Genomic DNA, 16,365 nt, shown 5'->3' with positions numbered 1-16,365 from the left:
GCCAATAGTGTAGCGATCGATTGACCAAGAAAAACAGTAACTATAATTTAACAGAACATAACCTGAGTCTGCTTTACCAAAGTGCGGTTAGTGGTGACCTGTCTCTTCTGCAGCAGCTAACTCCTACACGGAGGCCTGCACACCATCATGGCAGTCTGCTTCCATTGGGACAGAGAAGACATCTGCCAGACTCCAGCCTAATTCAAAGGTCAGTTTACTTAATGTTTCTGTGTATCTGTGTGTCTTTAAAGATGAAATGGTTGGTGGGGAACAGCGGCACAGAGTTGATACAATATCAGATTGTGCTAAATTGAAAAACTCTTTGATTTTTGCTTCATAGAATTTGGCACAAAGACAAAATTCCTTTGACCTTGTTCCCCAAATGAGCCTCCCTGTTTCTCCGACCTGCAGCAAGCACTCCGCAATGGTTAGTGTTTAGACTTCCTCTCCTGCCTGTTGCCTTCCTTTCATGTTTGTGTACAATATCTGAGTGTTATGACTGTTGCTGCTGTATGTGCTTATTTGATCTGTTCCTTGTGTATGGGGTTAGGGCATAAAAGCAGGAGACATCTGAAACAAATAAATATTATTATAATATTTTTGTTGTAACTTTCCACACATTGCTTGTATATTATATATATAAATCACTCATCTATATCATTTTAAGACCAATTTCACAGAAAAAGTGGGAAGTTTGATGTGCTTTCACCATAACAGAGACTCATGCTGGCTGATTAAATCCTAATACAGTATGCATTTACAGTAGCTTGGTCTGAAACAAGAGGAAAAAAAGAAAACATAACTGTAGTAGAAATGCAAACTGTCAAGTCTGCTCCCAGCTGATTTTTGTGGATCATGTGTTTGCAGCAACAGCAAACGCAGCAGCAGCAGCAGACGTCGTCCATGTATCAGCTGCAGCAGCCTCAGCTCGGTGTAATGAACCAGCTGAAGGAGCAGCTGGAGGAGAGGACGCGCATTCTGCAGGCTGACATTAAGACACAACAGCAGGAGCTGCACGACATTAAGGAGAAGCTTCATCTGGCTAATCTGCAGGTAACACAAAGAAATACACAGATACAGATACACAGATTTTCTAAAGTAAATATGAAATGTTTTCTTTATTTATTTCATTTTTAAAAAACGTCACTAGCCACAGACTTTAGAGTGAAAGTGATTGAGCGTGGACATATTAGCTGCTATGGAAAGTTAACAGTCTAACATTACAGTTCCTAACCCGACACAGTAACAGTGGAATGGCCCCACCAAGAGGCCGGTCCTAACCAGTTCAGCCAAAAAGTGCATTGACCACTGCATGACCCACATAACATGAACCGACAGGAGACCCTGGGGGTGTTGTAATGTTTGTTTAATAGACGAGTTGTTTGCTGTTATTGCTTCCTGTGTGTGAAGATGAGCTGCGCTTTGGGACACTAATGCACTTTTAGCTACATATTCAACCTGAACTGAACCCCTTCCCATTTCTTTTGTGAGGTTACTTCATCATAATTCTAAATGAACCTGAGATATTACAGACCTGCTGCTGTGATTTGGACACAGAGTAGGTGCTGAAGAGATTAACTAAAATGCTCCTACAAGATTTGAAGTACAATATTTGAACCATATAGTTTACAGTATACAGTTCTTGTAATTTTTCTTTTTTTAGTAAATGAAAGATAAATTAATGTTTTCTGTGTGTGTGTGTGTGTGTGTGTGTGTGTTAGATGTTGTTACAGCAGCCTATACACAATGACTTTGGCCAGGTCCAGCAGCAGCCTCAGCAGCAGGGCCCAGGCAGGCCAGCCCAGCAGAGCCTTTCTGGGGGGATCAGGCAGCTCTCGGGCCACCCTAAACCACCGGCCTGCGGGTCCCACAGTTCGTCCCCTCACTCACTCTTGAGAGACAGCTCACCCTCAACACAGGTACAGAGCTGTGCAAATGAAAATCCAAATCTGAAACAAAAGATCTGTCCAAGCACAGCTGTTAGGAAAAGGGTAAGGAGGATACTGAGTCAAATTACCTTCAGGCATTAGCAAGTAATGACTCATAACCTACTTCGGCACAACAGCCGGCTCATTCAGCCCTTAGTAACAGTCTGCTGTTGAAAATTATAAGCATCTTGGTAATAGGTGGTACTGTAGCTTTGCATTTTGTTTCTTTGCCACATGCTTATAGTTTGCTCTTGTTTTCATTGTAGCAAAAAGGAACAGAAAAGACACAAACCCTACATTGTGAGGCGATTAATGGACTTCATATAATAATCGTCTTGGTTTATTCTGCTTCATTATACTGTATTTTCATGTAGGAAGGAAGAATCTGCATAGTAGATATTTATTCCATTTCTGTAGATCGTATATGCACAGTATCTCTAAGCAGTGTTTCTTTTGTTTCATCGTAGGTCCAGCAGAGGATTGCACGGAGCGGGCAGGTGCAGTCAGTGAGTTTGCCTGTGCAAACGAACACGAGTCTGACGATGCCCTTCTACAGCAACCCCATGATGTTCTCACAGACCAACACACGGCCTCTGCAGGACGCAAACCAAAGACACACGGACAACGAGTTTAACCAAGATGGACAACTACGGTAAGAGCCCTGAAAAGACATGTCATAGTCAGTTTAATTGCTTCACAGTGAGAAAAACACAGATTTTCCAAGGGTTGCACCAAATTTGTGTTTTTCACAGATTTCTCCTTGTGCTTTCATCCTTGATTTTTTTTCCAATAGTTTGGAGTAAGTGATGTCATGTGTTTTAACACGTAGAAGTCTAGGCCTAGTGAAAGGTGATGTGGCGCGATGGTAGACTCCCGAGGGTTAACGCACCAATCAGAATCACTTTTGGTGGAGTTTGTTTATGCTGCCAATTTGTGGTATGCAACACATAAGAGAACGGCAAACCACAGAGAGATACATACAATTTGAAGCTATTTTCCAGAGGCTTTCAATATAAATATTAAATATTTTCTGGTCTGGTACTAAATCATTTCAGAAACAAAATAACATGCCAAAGCAAAATAGGCCATTTAGCTATTTGGTTAAAAAAAAACATTTGTGCTCATGCTCTTTGACATCATGTTTTTAGGTGTTTTCTCACTATACAGACTGAGTTCTTCCAGTAACAGAGTTTAATTCCTGCAGCATGCTCCTCAACCAGCCAATGCAGACGCTGGTTCCTACTAGCAGTGTCACCTCGCAGCCTTCCCAGTGCAACATGGGCATCTCTCAAACCATGTGAGCGCTGTTTCCTTAGACTGCACACACACATGTAGCAGCAGTCTCTTTGTAAGCTCTTATGTCACATTGTGCCTGAGCTTTTGACTGTGCTCTCTATACAGATACACCTTGGAGCAGCAGATCATCGCTCCTTCATTCTCCATGCAGCAGGTCAACTGCAACGCCGTCCTCGTGCCCTCTCCGGTCTTCACCTCGCCCATAATGATCCCTCACAACAGCTTCATCACACACCAGTCCCAGTCTACCTACCACACTCAGCCTCAGGCATCTCAGCACTCCCTGCAGCTGCAGCAGCCCCAGCAGTTCTTTCAGGTATGACGCTGCTTTCAGTCATGCAGCAATATCCATCACCGTGTGTAAATAGTTTCTAGAGGCATATATTGTACTTCAACTTGTGTATTTTGTGATGAATTCTTGCATAACACTGCTCAGTATGACGACCCAAGGCTCTATATTTACTGATTTATGATCGTTTTAAGCATTACATTGCATCTGAATCCTTAGTTTCCACAGCAACAAGCTAGTGTGCCCATTCTCACAGCCTGTTAACCAGGAGAACAGTGTTACTTTCAATCATTCTTTGCAGCACAGCTGTGATTTAAAATGCATTAACTATACTAAATTAATTTATCTGGACTTTTTAAAATCGTGTTTGGCCTCAGTTGTAGAAAAAGCTTAGCATAGATAAATCGTGTTAGTCTGGTGAGAAAGCACAGTTCACAAGTAGACTACATAAATACCTATGCATGGCAAAACATCCAGAGAATATTTTGGGATCATTTTATTTTGAGTGCATCACTGTGGAGATACTCCAGAAGTTTTAATCTATGATTTTGATGAGTCATTCATAGTCTTTTCATGGGATTTGTCAAAAATATAAAATATCATCTTGTTTACCTTTTGATTAAATGTATCTGGGTATGTGTGATACTAACTTTCTGCTTACAGTGTAATTATGTGTTGGCATAAAACATTCCCTGTATGTGTGGTAGACTAATCAGCAGAATTACTGACACCACAAGCTGTCATACGATCAGATTCTCTTTTTTGTTTGCAGATGACTCAAGGACTCGTACACGGTGGATCTGCTCCAGCATTCTTACACACCACTAATGTTCCACAGCAAAGCACTGTGGGATATATCCAGCAGCAGCCGCCAACACAGCAGCTACCGCAATCACAACAGCAACAGCCGCCGCAACAGCAACAAAGGCAATACCAACATTCCCAAAATCAGACTGGCAGTGTTTCAGATTTCAGAAATATGCTGACTCGGTAGCCCCATGGATCTTGTTAGAGTGCCGAGATCTCCTTCTGTGTTGTTGCTGTGGAGGTGGCAGCACATTGTGGCATTTGGAAGTCAAACCTGACACCATTTCTGCAGTGGAAATGCTTGAAAGTAAAAAAGCGCTTGTAGTGACCTTCATTTTTGACATGAAGATGCCCGTTCAGAAGAACCCGGTCTATACTTCACTAGAATGAGAATTACAAGCAGAGGCTGCACTGACCTGACGTCTCGTACATGATCTGAGGAGAGTATGAGGTGCTGGGCTTTCATTAGCAGCCCACATCACACTCAGTTGTCAGTCACTAAAACTGCCGGAACGAGTGGATTAGGACAGTTCTCAAGAGGACATCATGTTCTCGTTTACATGCGAGTGTTTTCATGTAACACAGACTTTCCTTCTAAGTGTCTGTTTGCACTTGGGTACTGCCCCCAAAACAGAAGTAGAATATTTATTTTTCCCTATGAATCAATATTCTGTTTTCATCAGTAACAATGGTTTAAGAGTGAGATTATTTTTCAAACCTACAGCTCGACCTCCTGCCCCCACCCCACGTCACATAACATCATCGCCCCAGTCAGATGATCATTTCCACTGAACATGGTTTGATTCATATAGTGGTGTGTGTACATGGGAACGCCACATCTGAGTGTTTGAGTTGGCAGACACCAGATGGTGCACCCATTTTGTCTCCAATCAACAATTTACGTGCAGGTGTGTTTGAAAGGGGCTTTATTCTTGTAAAACATGCAGTAACAATGACTATCATATCTAACCTAAGCTTTGGTAGGATGCAGATGGAAAATGCTATACCTGAAACTAAGGAGAGTGTTCTCCATATATTAGAAAGGTCTATCTAGATTTTTAAAGCCTCAATCTGGGACTGAAGAGGGGTTGTTACAACTATCCCACCACTTCACCCTGGGAATGACAACAAACTTCTGAAGGTGCAGCTTTAGCTCTGCAGCATGAGTCTGAAGGTGATAAACAAGCTACCAGAGGGGGGGAAAATTGTGCCTTTAACCATGGTACTGTATGTCCATGGTGCAGCTTGATGGTTTTGTCTGATTATGGCTTTAAAAATCCAGCTCAGGTCTATTTGGAATACAAAGTTATATTTTCATAGGTCCTAATTTATTATTTTCTGCATCAGATTTAAACAAAAGACATCTAGATTTGTATTGGATATATTACAAATATAATGTATATGGAGTAAGTCCAAACTCTTCTGAGCACATTCTGTAATGACAGCATCTAATAAGACACATGTAATCCTGTTAAAATCCCAATGTGTAATTATTACCTACAGTTTATATTTGATAATCAGGAATTAGTTTTATACACTCAAAATTATAATCAATTGTCTGTGCTCACTTATTAATAATACGCAATCCTGGTTTAATACAAGATATTTTCACCACCATACAATAAGCCACTGCAAAAGTGTGTGTGTGGTGTTTTGAATGTCTAGAAACAGTGGGAAATGATTTGGAGAGATTCTGCCTGCTGTCTGATCAGTATTATCCCATTTGTATGATGGACTGGTGACCTGTCCAGGGTGTACCCCTGCCTTTCACCCAAAGAGAGCTGGGATAGGCTCCAGCAGATCCCTGTGACCTTAAATAGAATAAGCAGGTATAGATAATGGATGGATGGATGGATGATACCATCTGTTCTAGTCTGGTCTGTTTTTTTTTTTTGAAAATCTGACAAGTCACAAACTCTATGCTCCCACTATGACCAACTGAGCTCATTTACAAGACAACAACTACACCACTTCCTAGTATGAATGGGATTATTAAAAAACAAAAACAAATGTTTACCGCACCTATAACTGCACTCCTCTCTCAGTCAATTTGATATTTCTATTTAAAAATCTCCTTTCTGGTTGCTTGTGGGATGCGTAGCTGTTCCCAGAGAGCTCAGCGGGAAAACAACGTTTTGTCAAAATTCTGTGTATTCCAAAATTCTCATTGTAGAACTTGTGCTACACTTGATCAAAATCAGCCCAAAATGCTCAATGGCAATGTAGTCTTGCTCAGCAAGCTCAGCTGTACACATTGAAGTTAGCTACAGTGTGTAATGGTCCCTGTCAGGACTGGTGCTGGTCATATTGGACAGCAAGACTCAGCTGTCACAACACTTTGAGCATGTGTGTTCAGTGCCGTTTTACACTTCCTATGTGCAATGTCAATCTGAAAAAGAAGAATGTTAATTTATACTGTTTTAAATGTGTCAGATGTACAGATGTGCAATGTATATAGAGGTGTATAATAAGCCATTTAAATTATATGGAAGTATTTTTTTAATGAAAATATCCAAACATTCCTTCAGCTGTTGGTATATGTAGTATCTTTTTTTAAAGGTACAAGGTTTGTCCACTGAAGATGACACAGGATTTTGTCTGCATGGGAATGTGATGCAGAGTGTTATGTTCTCCCAAACACAAAACATATAACAGAACACAGAAACTCTGCAGCAAAGCGTTGTGTGCTCACCATGAAAAAAGAAGATTAAATGAAGGATTTGAATCCTTATGTTCTTGTCAAGCAGAATTTCAGATGTTACTGCAGTCAAATCCAGCAGCCGCAAAGGCCGTCCAGCTGTGCGGCCACTTGCTGGTGATGGTAACAGCTGAGGCTTTAAAATATAACTCAGCCAAAACTCACTGACGTCATTTTCATCTTTTCACTTTCATGAGTTTCAGCTTTTTAAAAAAGTGCAATTGTACATCCTCATCAAAATGTTATTTTTTTGATGGTTGAGAGGAGGCTTTCTTTCTTTATGCATCTCTGCCCACAGAAATTAAGTTCAGTCAGAAATTTGGTGTGGCCATAGTTTCCTCATTAGTCAATTAGGTAACAATTATTGAAAAAAAAAAAAAAATCTAAAAACATTTTTGGCATTTTTTTCAGGAAGGAAGTCAGTCAGTGGTTAAAACTTCTCATTGTTTTTTTCTCATCATCATTTAGAAAAGATTTCAGTCTGTGTTCATGTATACAGTACAAAATAACTGTTATATTATTTGCCTTGCAAAGCTGGTTAAGGGAAATACCGCTCATTAAACTGCACTGTGAGTGAATCATGTTGTGATCCTTCATGCATTGTGCTGCAGTTGTGGGTTAAATTATTTTGCTTTGGACAAATCACCCATTCTCCACCAGATGTTTGGATGTGAGATGATGCTTAGAGCTTTTCAGGTGCACATTGCCTCACATAAGTTATTGTAAATAATCCAGCTGCTCTGCCCAAGAGTAGTTGCCACACCTTTATTTCTCTACAACATTAAGAATGCTTTTCTTCTTTGTGGGGTTTTTTGAGTGTCAGTGTTCTTGAAAGTATGTGATTTTAATCAAGTTTAACCTGTACCTTTTTCTGGTTTGTAAAACAATGACTGCCACCTGAAGTGTGAAGTGTGATCCCATCAGTCTGTCAGATCAATGCTTTCTGTGGAAGATTTGCCAGGATGCGAACAAAACAAACCTGGTACACAGCCATTGCAGTTTCAGTGCAGAAACAAACATTGAATATATTAAATAATGTAAAAAAAAAAGGTTCAGACTAAATAGTTGTTTATTTTATACATAGATTACAAATGTATGTTACATGATTTTAAAATTAAAGTAATTTTGTAACAGATAATGAAGTGTCTTATTAGAGGAGGTGAGGCTTTTTTGTGTTCAAGCTGTTGTTGCACAGTCACTTGTATGGCTTTTCTTTATGTATTTACCATCAAAATAAGCTTTAAAAATATTTGTTTTGAAAGAAATTAACAAATTAAGTTTACATTCTAAAATATCTTGATATGTTATACTGGATTATTTATAAATCAAGCTGAATATTGTGAAATATGAAAAAATAAATATTTCTAAACATATATAGATATATACATTGTTACTCTGAACAAATTGTTACTTACTACTCTTGTACTTAATGTACAAGATTGCCTCTCAGCTGTGTGTTCCTAATGCAAAAACTATATTCTCACTTATGTCATAGGAATAAAGTTTCATTGGAGCCTTTTTAAGATGACATACATTAATGAATGGTTACCAAGTCATTTGTGATCTGATTTTCACAGTGATTCATTAGTAGCCACCTAAAATCTTCTCAGAATTACAAGTGTACAGTGAAGGAGTGTTAGATGTCCCGGTCAAAGAGGTAAAAACTTGCAGTTTATAGTAAACTGACACTTTATTTGGATGAGTTAGTAGGTATACATGGGGTCTGAATCTGATGGTAATAAAATATGCATTTTTCTGCTTTAACAGAATATAAAACATTTTACTTAAAGCACAGTTTAAAGAGTGATAAAACATTTACTGTACAATAAATTACATGTATCAAAAAGAGGTTTGTTCTACAACAAATAGATTAGCTTTTCTTCTTTTTGCTATCCAAAATCTTGTTTTTTAATTGCATGATTACTGTATGCTGATAGAAATTACAAGGTATTATCAAAAGATTGAACACTCGCTCTTATGGATCTCCTAGTCAAGAGAAACCTCTGTCACTCTGTACACCTTGTTGATCAGGACTTCCACGTTATCTCCACCCAGGCTACAAAGGTCCAAGATGCACACAACATGTGTATCCTCCAGCTCTCCAGCAGTCGCTAAGATCTCCTCTGCAGGAAAAACAATTCACATTCTGGCATCACCTGTCACACTCAGTATAAAAATAAATGTATTTGCGGCAAAGGATGGCTGAAAGCCAAAGAAGGTCATGGCTACCTGGCTCAGGAAGAGTTGCATCGTTGTGTTCGGCTGAGTCACTGAGAGGACAGACGAAACCTGATGAAAGGCAGGACAGCATTGTGTTGCCATGGGGATCCAGAGGAAGACCTACTGCTCTGGGCTCAACAGAGCTCACCACAGGAAAATATGCAGCATCAACAGCTATCTGTTTGTTTATGCCTATAGGGAAGAGTAGAGAAAAAGTAGACTGGAAAACTTCTTACAATGGTCATCATAACAATCCCCCCCCCACAGTGTAACATAAGAACATGGTCCTTTTTTAAAAGATGCTTATGGCCGTTTGGCTGCTAGGGCCATTTTTTTAAGATGACAATGTGTGTCAACTAATTATAATTTTAAAAGCCGCTTTTTCAACTGCAGCTAAATACACAAGGTGCTGAAAGCCGCCTAGAAGCCATAAAATGAATGTGCTTAATACAACAGGTCCACCTTAATAACCACCTTGCAACAGAGTTATATGAATTTTGGCATTTTCTAAATGTGACTCAGACCTCTGACTGTGCAAACTGGGTTTCCACTGACATCAGGTCTCAACCTCAAAGTGACTCACTGATGACGTAAAGGAATATAATAGAAGGTCAGTTACATGTATTCAGGACTAAATGAACAAGGCAGCAATTTTTGTCCATGAGAGAAATATTTTCATAAGAATATTCTGTAGGAAGAAATCAGATGTTCCATTGCATGTTGTTATGGGATACAAACATACGGAAAAGGGTTATTTTAGACAAAGACACAAATGACTAACAGCAGATTTTTCTTATGTGTCACAGATCAGAGGAATTCATACAGTAAACCAGCACTTCACCTAATATTGTCACTTGGTAGTATCCTGGACAAACCACAGGTGGGAGGGTGTCGGTGGTTTGCTCTGGTGTCCAGTGTCCTGGCTGAAGGTTACTCCACTGCAAGAGGACGTTCTTCTCGTCAAACATGAACCTCCGAGAGACGCTGTCCAGGTACACGCCACCTTGACACAAATGTTCAGACACTTCTTGTCTTTGCTTCAGCCAGCTGCTGCTTTGCCAGGATAAAGCATCCGCTGGAAAACAAACACATACGTGAAATCAAAGTTTGACAACATATCGCATAAGATACAGACATTAGAAGCATAGCTCCACTGATTCACCTTGAGTTGGATTTGGCAGCTGTAGGTTTTGTTCCACATCCTGCACCTCCACTGATTCAGAGTTGTTCACATTTTCTTCGTGCCCTGGTCCTCCTTCTGTATTTTTTTGTCCAGCTTTCCTTTAGGAGCAGGAAGAAATTAGTTCAGAATGACTGAAATAGTTTACTCATGAACATTACCAAATGAATTTTCTGTACCTTTTTCTTGGCGTACAATTTAAAGAGGACTGAGTGACCTTTCTGGAAAATACATGACACAATGACATGTTATATTTAATTTTACTGATTAAATGCAGACTTTGAAGTCTCTTTGTGAAATGTGTCCCTACACTTGTTCCATAAGAGTAAAAGTATTGATTCAAAATCAAGCTCACAAATGTATTAGTCAAATCACACCTTAACTGAATCCTTCTTTTCCTGCTGCTTGCTGAGATTTTCTGAGCAGAGGGAGATGTTAAACTCTGCGCCAAAGCCTGCTCAGCCACTGAGGAATGACCGTGTGCGTCAGGTACAGCTTCTTCACACACATCAGCAGAAACATCTGGAACCTGAAGGACACCGGTTGTATATATGTATAATTTTAATGGTAACTTCCCTTAGACAGTTAAAAATCTTTTACCTCTTGTGTTTTTGTCCCGTGTGATTCTGTGGTCTTTGGGATGTGCATGTACCGCACTGCTGTAATCTGTCCTTGAATTGCCAGTTTTTTATGTTCCCTATACTGCAGGGTCTCTAACTCCGTCTTCAAGTCAGACACAGCAACCAGAGGAACTTGTGCTGAAATGGGAGCATAAAGGCTTTAAGATAACTAAGACAAATAAACCAAATCATTTTTACTCTGGGAAGCAGAAATTTAGATAGTAGACTACAAATGAATAATTAGGACACTGTATCTTGTGGCAGAATGGCAGGAGAATGCTGCCCCAGATTTTATTTGTTTCCTGCCAAACATAAAAGTGCATTTCATTATGGTTCAGTAGTGAAGCAGAGTTCATCATTTCATGCCTTCTAATTACAAGAGGAGGAGAAGGACGTTTTTCTAAAACCATTTTGTGTTTCTTTCTCACCTGATGCATCTGTCATTGACTGTGTAAATGTCTGCGGTGGGTGAGGGTAGCAGTAATGGCCACCAACAGCTGTCTTCTGGAGGATGATGTTGTCCTTTAGAGTCTTTGTCCACTGGATGAAGCTCTTCACTCTGGGGTCACTCACATATGAGTGACCTTTGTGGTAACCTGTTGTTGACAAAGATACACTTTAAGCTACAGTGACCAACACTGTCACCACATGAGGTATACTGTGGATGATCAGGTACTAACCTGTGATGAACATCTCTGTCTCACAGCTGCTTGTGAGGTAGGGCAGTGAACCTTCCACTTTACAAACCCTCATCTGAGTGCAAACCAGGTAGGTCACTGTGGAACAGAGGGTGATATTTTAAACAAACTGTGAAAAGGTCTAGATGTTTAGCAGAACTAATATACAAGCTGCCACAGCTGACTTACTTGGACATATGCACCTGAAAACCTCTGGCTGAGAAGAAGAAAAGACCTCCAAGATAAAAGGGTGGTTCGATGTTCCATCCACTGCGTGGACCCAGCGATACGTCCAGTATTTTTCTGGACCTAAAAAAGTGAACATGGCCAATAGCCAAATAACAAATTAAAATCAAAACGGCAATTTCTGCAACTTTCCTTGAGCCTTCATTAATAATTTACAGTTACAAAATGAAATATGAAATGTTGTTTTTTTTTTTACCGTTGTTCCCTTTATTCTTGACTCTTTCCACACGACCAACAAATGTTACCAAACCAATGATATCACATGCAGAATTGTTGTTTAATTGATCCAACTCTGACCTGCAAGACACATAGTAAAATCACAATAAATCATGGAGCATCAGGCAAATATTATATGAACAGAATAACATTAAACTCTTTCACATTTGTATAAACCTCTACTTTAAAATAGCATTACATACATATCACAAGTACTAGAAAAAAAGACAGACAAATGTAAGATGAGTAATAAAACAGGTGGATTCTTTACCTGGTGCTGAACTGGTAGGAAACCTCGGGCAGTCCCCACTGAGGCAGGACACTCTTTGGTGAGACCACAGTGATGATTGAACCTGGGTTGCGAGGGTTCAGGCAGATTTCTGGGGAAAATACATTCAGTAAGCACACAGCATGGCAGACTGTAAACTGTCAGTATGGATCACCAGCCTTTTGAGAAACACCAAAAATCAGTGAGTGAATGAACACAAAACGTTTTATAATTACTGAGGACAGCCACACAAATTCTCAGACTCAATCTGAAGTAAAAGCAGATTGTAATTATAAGTATAAACTGCAGATGCCCCTAAAATCCTGCAACTGAACAAAGATCTAGATAGTTGTGTGAATTACTGTATGACTTAAACAAAAAGGGACACAAAAAGATAGTACTCAACTTCAAAATGCAAAACCTATCATTCATGTAGAGTACATACCTACAGAGTTAAAGGTCTTCATTCTGTGATGGTCCATTTGTGGACGTGACCTTTTTGCATAACTCGGTTTCAGGGTGTAATTTTGGAGGTACAACACTGTTCCTACGTTGAGTCTCTGATAAAACTCTGGACACAGGTCGTTCCAAAGCACGAGGGACATGATGCCACTCTGGTCAGCAACTTCAAAGTAGGCCTGAATAATGACAAGGCAGGAGGTGAAAATTTACATTTTGTCACAACATAAAAGTGAAATATAACAAGTTGTTCTCTGTAACTTCAAAACCTACCTGGTAGGGGTAATCAATCTTAAGTCCAAACTTCCCATAGTACCGTAATCTAGATTTGTGTAATATCTTCACTAGTAGAGGGAGAGGTTTCCATGGGTTTCTATAGGATGACTCCAGACTACTAAGAAGAGCAATCCTGGACACTGTTGAAAAGAAGACAGTGCAAACTATGTGATATCACTACAAATATTACATATTTGTCTTTCACTGATGGCTGGACAAAACAAACTGTCTGTAGACAAAACTGTGATGGTCATTTTTCACTATTTTAAGTTTTGTTGCCTAGGATATAAATAAAAAATAACAGCTTACAGGAAGGTGGACCTTTGGGCACAGACATGTAAAAGGCCCCTATATCTCCTACATTTGTATGAGCCACCATGTGATTTGTCACCAGTTTGTGTCTTCTTGTGGTTGTTATTTGTCTCTCTGTAGTTGTGTCTTGTTTTAGGAATTTTGCGCCCATTTTGCATCTATATGTAGTTGTTTTGTGTGCATTTTTGTGTTTTTTCATATTTTGGTCATCACAGCATTTTGGGGGTTGTTTCACACTCTTTAGTGTCAGATTTCAGTGGTGCCACTTCTCTTTGTATCTGTTTTGAATCCATGTTTTCTCTGCATTTTGTTGTTGTTTATGGACGTTGTTTACAGACTGACTTGTGTGTAAACACATTGTGACTGCAATCATCCTAAAAGTATTGTTACAAATAAACTAATAAGCTGGAGTAGTTGGTTAATGTCTTGCATTATAGCCTTAAGGCCAAGCAACAAGTTCCTCCTGAGTGATGTAAAGTCCTGTTAACTATCAGTATGTGCCAGCGGGATCAGAGTGCATTATCTCACCGTCCAGTACCGTGTCAGATGAGGGACACCCTGAAGTCCAGACGTCTCCCTCCGGGTCGTCGTTGTTCCACAGAGACAGATAGTGTTTGCGGCTCACCTGAAGGGGCACGTCACTTCTCAGCAGCACACTCCTCTCCATGCCATGCCTGACCAGCACAGGCAGTGAACTGACACCGTGTATGTGTGGTAGCACAGCGGAGGGCTGTGCCCCGCACCTGAGCTCCTCAATGCGAATGTACCCGTGTCCGAGCCTCCTCTCGTTGTAAACAAACGAGCACTGCGTGATGCTGACGTCAGTCCCGGTCCTCAGGGTGTTAGTGTGCACCAGGTGATTTAAACGAGGGCTAACAAAGCACTTGGCTCGCCACACTCCGTCTGTGACCGTGACGTCGTAGCTGTAGCTGTCCGGCTGCTGCCCCTCGGTCTGCTCGGATAAATACCTCTGAATCGCAATGACGGCGACTGGTGCCACCTCCTCGGCTCGTAGTCTCAGAGTCTGTGTGAAAGAAAACCGCTCCAGGGTCCTCTGGAGGAAAGACGACTGGGAGGAGCCGGCTACCGTCGAACAACAGGACGAGTTATCCTCCATTACGGACTAGTTACTGTTAGTTAGCTGGGACTAGTTACCTGTTAGGTATCTGGTACTAGTTAACTGTGAGCTGGAACTAGTTACATGTTAGTTAATCGTTAGCTAGATGCTAGTGTGCTGTCTCCAGGCTCCTTCATGTTAGCTCTTTGGCTAACTAACTAGGTTAAAAACTCCTTCCAGCCCGTGTTATCAAGTCTGAGAGGTGTGTTACTTTTAACAATCCATTCTGCTGCTACGGACTAATTATTTCCATATTTTTGGGAGGTTACTTCAACAACAACGTTACAACAGTTGACGCTGGCTAACGTTACAAACTACGCGGATGCTGTTTGATTGCGTCACTGTTCGCTTAAGCATCAAAAACGTGCGCAGGGTTGAAAAATCCACGTTAATTTACAGCAGAAATTATGTGCACAACGTTGCCATGTCCGACACTTAAGTGTGAGCCCCAAACTAACCGGCTGATATGCTGAGGAAAGTGCTCTTTGTAAATTCCGCGCCGGGCTGAAGGGAGTCGTTTTTAACTGACGTCATCAACGCGACGAGCGCTCAAAATTGCACAACCCACCGATACACTGAACTGTCTATATGTACGTGCATTTAAATAAGGTAAAATAATTAAAAAAAAAGTTAATATTTCATCATGAATGTAACTTAAAATATCTGCATCCCCTACCAACATTGTATGTAATTTAGGTATTATATGTAAGTTTCTATTAAGCAGCTCTTACATTAAAATAACAGATTATACTTCAGTATTGACCAAGTGTAACCTTAAATAGAAATTTTAGTTAATTCATTCATATTTGTCTGAAAGCACATCAATTCATCAATATGTACTAAAAACATTAAAAGAAATAATGCTCAGTTTCATAAATGACAAAAACTTACTGACACCAGCAGCAATAATGACAAGCACAGCAACTTCTTTCAGTTAGAGCAAAGTTTAATAAGTTAATTTCTGAACAGAAAACTAATATATTAGTGTGTGAAAATTGGAGTATGGGACATATTATTCACTTTAAATACAACATTTGATTGAAAACAGATTTTTTTAAGCAAACAATGTTTTCTATCCATCCATTATCTATACCCACTTATTCCTAATTAGAGTCACAGGGGTCTGCTGGAGCCTATCCCAGCTCTTTTTGGGTGAAAGACAGGGGTACACCCTGGACAGGTCACCAGTCCATCACAGGGCCACATAGAGACAAACAACCTCACTCACTCACACTCACTCCTATGGGCAATTTAGAGTCACCAATCAACCTGACATACATGTTTTTGGACTGTGGGAGGAAACCAGAGTACCTGGAGAAAACCCACGCAAGCACAGGGAGAACATGCAAACTCCACACAGAAAGGCCCCTGCTGGGTTTCAAACCAGGACCATTCTTACTTTAAGGCAACAGTGCCAACCATCAACTCACTGAGCTGCCCACAATGGTTTCTAGTTTTGTTTTTAGCTTATATCTCCTGGCACAATATGTCCGATGTTATGTTGTTTGAAATACTAGCAGGGAGTGTCAATTTGACTTCCTTTTTCTGTTGCAAAAGAATCAGTGAGGGCTCTAAGAGCTCAAACAAAATCAACTTCTTAGTTTGGGGAAGACTCTTTCCTGTTTCACCATGCTATTATTTTGCAAATCAAGGTCATGACAAATTAACTGAGTTTTGTAAATAAGAACTTGATTGTAAATAAGAACTTGATTGGCCTACACAGGCCTACTACTCTTACCTCAGCCCCATCTAGCGC

General features: G+C 40.1%; 2 protein-coding genes across 6 annotated transcripts in view; one reads left to right on the top strand and one right to left on the bottom strand.

Moving 5' to 3' along the window:
• The window catches only part of npas2 (neuronal PAS domain protein 2), a 32,960-nt gene extending 27,442 nt beyond the window's left edge, over window positions 1–5,518 (top strand). For 2 of the 4 annotated variants that reach the window (XM_026329235.1, XM_026329234.1), the window contains exons 15-22: window positions 114–208; window positions 341–427; window positions 868–1,053; window positions 1,722–1,919; window positions 2,396–2,580; window positions 3,133–3,225; window positions 3,330–3,540; window positions 4,286–5,518. In XM_026329235.1, the coding sequence (XP_026185020.1) occupies window positions 114–208; window positions 341–427; window positions 868–1,053; window positions 1,722–1,919; window positions 2,396–2,580; window positions 3,133–3,225; window positions 3,330–3,540; window positions 4,286–4,507 (1,277 nt within the window). In that variant the 3' untranslated portion in view covers window positions 4,508–5,518. The remainder of the gene's footprint in view (window positions 1–113; window positions 209–340; window positions 428–867; window positions 1,054–1,721; window positions 1,920–2,395; window positions 2,581–3,132; window positions 3,226–3,329; window positions 3,541–4,285) is intronic. The other 2 variants (XM_026329237.1, XM_026329238.1) reach the window with 2 other exon arrangements.
• A 3,171-nt stretch (window positions 5,519–8,689) lies between these two features.
• Window positions 8,690–15,142, bottom strand: radx (RPA1 related single stranded DNA binding protein). Of its 2 annotated transcripts, none has more exons than XM_026328869.1 (15): window positions 14,021–15,142; window positions 13,178–13,320; window positions 12,891–13,083; window positions 12,449–12,557; window positions 12,158–12,258; window positions 11,905–12,024; window positions 11,719–11,814; window positions 11,467–11,634; window positions 11,019–11,176; window positions 10,796–10,947; window positions 10,598–10,639; window positions 10,401–10,519; window positions 10,080–10,313; window positions 9,248–9,430; window positions 8,690–9,141 (listed from the first exon to the last, which is right to left on the bottom strand). In XM_026328869.1, exons 1-15 carry the CDS (start codon window positions 14,607–14,609, stop codon window positions 9,005–9,007), a joined length of 2,544 nt encoding a protein of 847 aa, XP_026184654.1. In that variant the 5' UTR covers window positions 14,610–15,142; the 3' UTR covers window positions 8,690–9,004. The 2 variants fall into 2 exon arrangements, with proteins under 2 accessions (XP_026184654.1, XP_033181442.1); XM_033325551.1 differs by having other exon boundaries at window positions 10,080–10,310.
• Between the last annotated feature and the right edge of the window lie 1,223 nt (window positions 15,143–16,365).

This window comes from Mastacembelus armatus, chromosome 14 (genome assembly GCF_900324485.2).
Source record: "Mastacembelus armatus chromosome 14, fMasArm1.2, whole genome shotgun sequence".
NCBI lineage: Eukaryota > Metazoa > Chordata > Actinopteri > Synbranchiformes > Mastacembelidae > Mastacembelus > Mastacembelus armatus.
This window is presented reverse-complemented; position numbering and strand designations above follow the sequence as displayed.